Source organism: Alexandromys fortis, unplaced genomic scaffold (genome assembly GCF_014885135.2).
Source record: "Alexandromys fortis isolate MF-2015 unplaced genomic scaffold, M_Fortis_MF-2015_v1.1 scaffold_173, whole genome shotgun sequence".
NCBI lineage: Eukaryota > Metazoa > Chordata > Mammalia > Rodentia > Cricetidae > Alexandromys > Alexandromys fortis.
In genome coordinates, this window is record NW_026068051.1 from 2,247,531 (window position 1) to 2,253,178 (window position 5,648).

The 5,648-nt window shown below is 44.9% G+C and overlaps 1 protein-coding gene across 1 annotated transcript in view; it reads left to right on the forward strand.

Moving 5' to 3' along the window:
- Window positions 1–629: 629 nt before the first annotated feature.
- The window catches only part of Usp32 (ubiquitin specific peptidase 32), a 131,118-nt gene continuing 126,099 nt past the window's right edge, over window positions 630–5,648 (forward strand). The window contains exon 1 of the mRNA XM_050119575.1: window positions 630–852. Coding sequence (XP_049975532.1) covers window positions 795–852 — 58 coding nt within the window. The 5' untranslated portion in view covers window positions 630–794. The remainder of the gene's footprint in view (window positions 853–5,648) is intronic.

Consider the following 5,648-nt stretch of genomic DNA (forward strand, 5'->3'; position numbering starts at 1 on the left):
TAGATGCAAGGGGCTGGGGCCTAAGCTCCCAACAGGCAGAAAAGAAAATAATCAATTTTGTGACGATTCCCTGCCATTAGGGCCTCTGAGCACTGCGGGTTCTCCGCCCGCCCGCTCCTTTGTCTCCCGCACCGCTTTCCACAGAGCCCCGCTCCCTAACAATCCGAGTCTTCCAAGGCGGGTCTCGGCCACCGCAGCACCAACCGTCGGCGCTCCGGCCCCGCCCGTCGAACGCCAGGACGCGGGGGCGGGCAGAACCGTCCTCGGGCGCCCCGGAAGTCCCTGCCCTGCTCTCCAGCCGAGCGCCGCGGCGAGATGCGAGGCCTACGATTGGCGGGGAGGCGAAGATGACGCGCTACGTGCGGCGGCGTCGCCCCGCCCCTGCGCTCCGGCGCGCTGTTAGCGTGGGGTGGGGCGGAGCGTGGCCCCCGGCGGCCATTACCCGGAACAATCCCGGGCCTCGGGTCAGGTGACCCACGGCGGGGCTGGCGGGAGGGAGGGCCGAGGGGTGGAGACGAGGAGTGAGGCGAGAAGCCGAGGGAGGAGAGAGGAGAGAAGGGCGGAGTAGGAGGGAGGGGAAGGGGGCGGGGTGGGAGCGGGTCACGTGACTCGGCATGGAGGAGGCGGCGGCGGCGGTCGGGAGGAGTCGCCGGGGCAGAAGCCGCACTTGTTAGTGTTGGGGGAGGAGGGGACCGGCGACGCCGACACCGTCAGCCGGCGACGCCGCGAAGAAGGCGGGAGGGGGTGGGGGCGAAACCAGGCTCCGACCCCCCGGCCGAGGGGATGAAGGGAGCATGGGCGCCAAGGAGTCACGGATCGGATTCCTCAGCTACGAGGAGGCGCTGAGGAGAGGTGAGGGGGAGGGGTCGGGCGAGCTGAGGGGAGGCCAGTGCCGGGCGCCCGAGGGTGGGTGGCCCGAGGGAGGGGCGGCAGGGTCGGCTGGGGCGTGGGGTGTCTGGCGAGGGACCTGGGGGGGGGCAGGCGTGGGAATCCTGAGGGCCGGGAGGTGGAGTGGGGAGCGGTGTTTGGGAATTGGGGCGCTTGGGGAGGGGGCGAAGCTTTCTCAGTGATGGGGTACCGGGCGCTGGCTGGCCATTCGATGCACTCTGGTGGCGTTGTTATCTTGAGTCGGTTCAGGGAAACCCTGTCCATCGCTCCTGGGATGGTTCAGCCTTTCCTTCCAGGCCCCCTCATCCTTCAGTGCCATTTTCTTATATCACTCTTGCATTAAAAAAAAAAATACAAGCCTCCGACAACGTCCTGATCGGGTTCCTAACAGCGTTGGCTGGAGAAGAGAAGGTGGCTGCATTTTGCTCCTGGAAATCCTTTAGTATTAGGGAATCTCTGGTTTTTCCCAGGGTCTTTGCCTGTCTGCCGAGGGCGATGACCATCCTTGCGCCTCTCACCCTTTCAGGGGTTGACTTGGATTAAGAAAGACCTGGAATGAAGTTGTGTTTAAAGGTGACAAGAGATTAGACAGCTGATGTTGCCATAATACCTTGTCGTAGGTTTTCTCACCCCGGACATTGATCGGGTTGAGTGCACTTGCTTCCCAGTTCTCACCCCGGCGCTCCCCTGAAATGGCATTCGGAAATCCAGCATTGTGATACTGTGTTACTTCTCCCTTCAGACGCTGGCCTTGCTGTCAGTCCTCGGCTGCTGCTGCTGCCATTGCCTCTGATTTGCACTGTGTTGTTAACAGCCCCAACCCCCTACCACTTACTCTTGATACTGTTGTCCCTGATCACGAAAGCATACGCTAACTGGAAGTATCTTGCACAGTTTTTATGGCCGGAATGTGACTTAATTTTTCATGGCTGAGATTTGAATGTATGGTTGTGTGGTGCTTGTATTTACTCTCGACCTTTAATGGATTTTCTTGGTAAGAAGTGAAAAACATTAAGCAGATTAGAGGCCAGATATTATTGTTGACAGATTTCTGAGACAAAAAAAAAAAAAAAATTGCGCCTTGCGCCAGGTGGTTTTGTAGCTTCAGATAGAAAATGAAAATAGGACGAAAAAGACATTTTAAAGTGAGATCTAGTTCATATATAAAGAAAATTGTGAGTTCACTGTACCCACTACCTAATAAATAGATAATAAAATGCAGAGTTGTAGTTGCATCAGTTTTGGACTGAGCAGAATAGCAGAAGTAAGCCTTTTAGTGGTGCCTTCCTCTCAGCAGCATGGTGATTGTTCTTAAGCACAATCTTAGTTGAGCTTTTTCTCCCTGTTTCAATATGAGAAATATTCCAAATTCTTGGTGTATTTTCAACCCTAATAGACCAGTCATTTCCTGAATGCTGTTGAGCTTGACAGGTCTGGGGGCAATTAGACAGTGGCTTACACGGCATGAAATAGGGCACAGTCGAATTGATTTATAGCTGATTTACAGGTTCAGAAGTGTTTCTAAGTTTAAGGGTGTGAATACCAGTCATATACCTGGTGTTAAGATATTCTAAAATTAAACTTTATTCCAGCTCTTGCTGTTTTATTTTATATCAAATTAAGATTGTACATTTTTTGTTTGTTTGTTTGTTTGTTTGTTTTTTTGCGACAGGTTTGTTTCTATGTCTAGCCCTGACTGTCTTGGAATTCACTTTGTAGACCAGGCTGGCCTTGAACTCAGATATTCACCTGCCTCTGCCTCCTGCATGCTAGGATTAAAGGCGTGGGCCACTATACCCAGCAAGAGTGTACATTTTATAATATAAATAATACATAATATAACTATATAAATATAAATGAAATTGATACATTTAAACATGATCTGGTGAAAGGCTTTCATTTAATTTGTTATGAAGCATGTCTGAAAGTTTAATATGCATATTTAAATAACATGTATGTATTAAAGTCATGGTAAAGGTTATTTGAATGTGTTTGTTTTTGTCAGTTTTGCTACAGGGGTATTAAACCAAAAGAGGAGCAAGTTGATAAAGTGGTTTCTATGTGTAAACAAGGCATGTTTAAAACAGGCAACTTTTAAACATGATACTATTCACTCAAATTCAATGTCACACTTCAATTTAACTACAGAATGGGTTGAGAACCTTTTGGGAGACACCTAAATAAATAGGTACTAATACCTGTATTAGTTTTATCTATCTGTTTACTTTGTGTGAGGTGAGATGGATCAGATAGGATTTGACAAGTAAAAAAAAAAATCTTGATCCGGGCAGTAGTGGTCCAAGCCTTTAATCCCACCACTCCAGAGGCAGAGGCCGTGAATCTCTGTGAATTCAAGGCCAGCCTCCTTTACAAGTCAAGTTCCATAGAGAAACTCTATTTTGAAAAACTGGAAAAAAACAAGAAACAGTACAAAAAAGCCGGAAAAAAAGAAAAAATAATGAACTTGAGAAAACTATTTGACCCTTTGACTTTAATTTAAATGATTGAGCTCTATTTACTGCTTATCTATAATTCACAGCATTAAAAAGAAGTCTGATGTATTACTACAAATAAGAAATTGCAGTTTATGTAGCAAAGCAGGATCTTGAAATATAATATTACAGGGAGAGAGGGAAAGGCAAAAATGATATACAGTAGAAATACTAAAAAATTAAAATTTAAAAAGTGATATAAAGACAATAATAAGAAATGGTGGCGTACACTATTAATCCCAGCACTCGGAAGGCAGAGGCAGGCGGATCTCTGTGAGTTCAAAGCCAGCCTGGTCTACAAAGCGAGTTCCAGGACAGCCAGAGCCACAAAGAGAAACCCTGTTTCAAAAAAAAAGAGCAGTGTTAGTGACAGATAACACTGGACCTGAGTGAAAGGGTGGTCTAGTTTATGTCTGAGGTGCTAGAAATTAGGATGATTTTTGGGTTCATATCCTATTTTGGTTAGACTGCCCGTTATTTTGACTTTTACTTTTCTGAATGTCTGTAGCTTTAAATATTTTTGGGGAAGATGTGTTAGTGGTACCTTTTTTTTTTTTCTTTTTTGGCTTGTATTGTAAATACTTTGAGTAATATACAAGGGACTTGACTTTTTATTAAGATATTTGTGTTATATTTATTTGTCTGTGTTTGCTAGCCATAGTGTGTATGTGGAAGTCATAGGACAGGTTGTTTTTTTTTTTTTTTTTCCCTAGACGAGGTTTCTCTATATAACAGTCATGGCTGTGTCTCCCTGTAGACCAGCCTGGCTTTGAAATCATAGAGACACGCCTGTCTCTGCCTCCCACGTGCTGAGGTTAAAGGCTTTCACCACCACCACCCAGCCACAGGTAAGTTTTTGACTCAGGAGTCAGTTCTCATTCAACCCTATAGATCTCCGGGATTGAACTCAGGTTATCAAGTTGGCAGTGAGCATCTTTACTCTCTGATCCATTTCATAGGCCTAACTTGACTTTTTAAAAAAATATTACTAAACTTAAAGAATGCATATGTTTGTCTAGGGAACTATGCCTGTTTTCATGGATACTGAGAATTTTTTTTTTTTTTTTTTTTTTTTTTTTAGTTTTTCGAGACAGGGTTTCTCTGTAGCTTTGGAGCCTGTCCTGGCACTAGCTTTTGTAGACCAGGCTGGCCTCGAACTCCCAGAGATCGGATACTGAGAATTTTAATAGCTTTGTTTGCCATCTCTTTATTTTACCATGCTTTATCACTTTGTAACTTTTGTGTGTTGTGTGTGTGTATGTGTTTTAGACAGGACCTCATTTTGTAGCCCTTGTTCTCCTAGAACTCACTATACAGACCATGCTGGCCCTCGTAGATTGCCTCTGTCTGAGTGCTGGGATTATAGGTGTCTCCCAACAGGCCTGGTTATAGCTTGTATATATTCTGTGTGTTTTTGTGCACATGCACACCTGCTCTCACATGAGCACACATATAACATGCACACCTTTGCACTTGCATGGATTGACTAGAGGACAATCTCAGGTGTGAATCTTCCTCAGATGCCATTCACTTTTTTCTGTCTTTCAGTAGTTTGGGGCTCAATGATTAGGCCAGTTATCAAAAGTCCCAACAGGTGGGCTTTAATCCCAGCACTTGGGAGGCAGAGACAGGCGGATCTCTGTGAGTTCAATGCCAGCCTGGTCTACAAAGTGAATTCCAGGGCAGGCTCCAAAACTATAGCACTTTACCACTTGGGCTATCTTCCTAACTCTTGAAACGTGTGTGTGTGTGTGTGTGTGTGTGTATACAAGATATATGTATACATTTTAATATTTTGTTTGTATAATAGTATAATAATATAAACACACACATATATTTTAAAGACGGTCTCTATGTATCCCTGACTGTCCTGGAACTTACTATATAGACCAAGCTAGCCTCAAACTCCCAGATAACCAATTGCCTCTTCTAAGTTCTGAGATTAAAGGTGAAGCTTGTATATTCGGTAAAATGTGTTCTAAGTACTCAGAACACATTTAAAATTCATTGGATGAGGATTGGCATAGTGGCAAATGGCTAATCTCAGAATTCAGGAGGCAGAAACAGGCAGATCTCTTTGAGTTTGAGGCCAACTGGTCTACATAGTGAGTTCTAAGCCAGCCAGGGCTTCTTCAAGTGAGACCCTATCTCAAAGAAAAGTTGGGTATCAAATATTTCAGTATTCAAAGAAAAATTAAACATTTTCTCTAATTATTCTCTGTACCTCCTTTCTTGCTGATTTTTTTTTTTTTTTTTTTTTTTATTTTT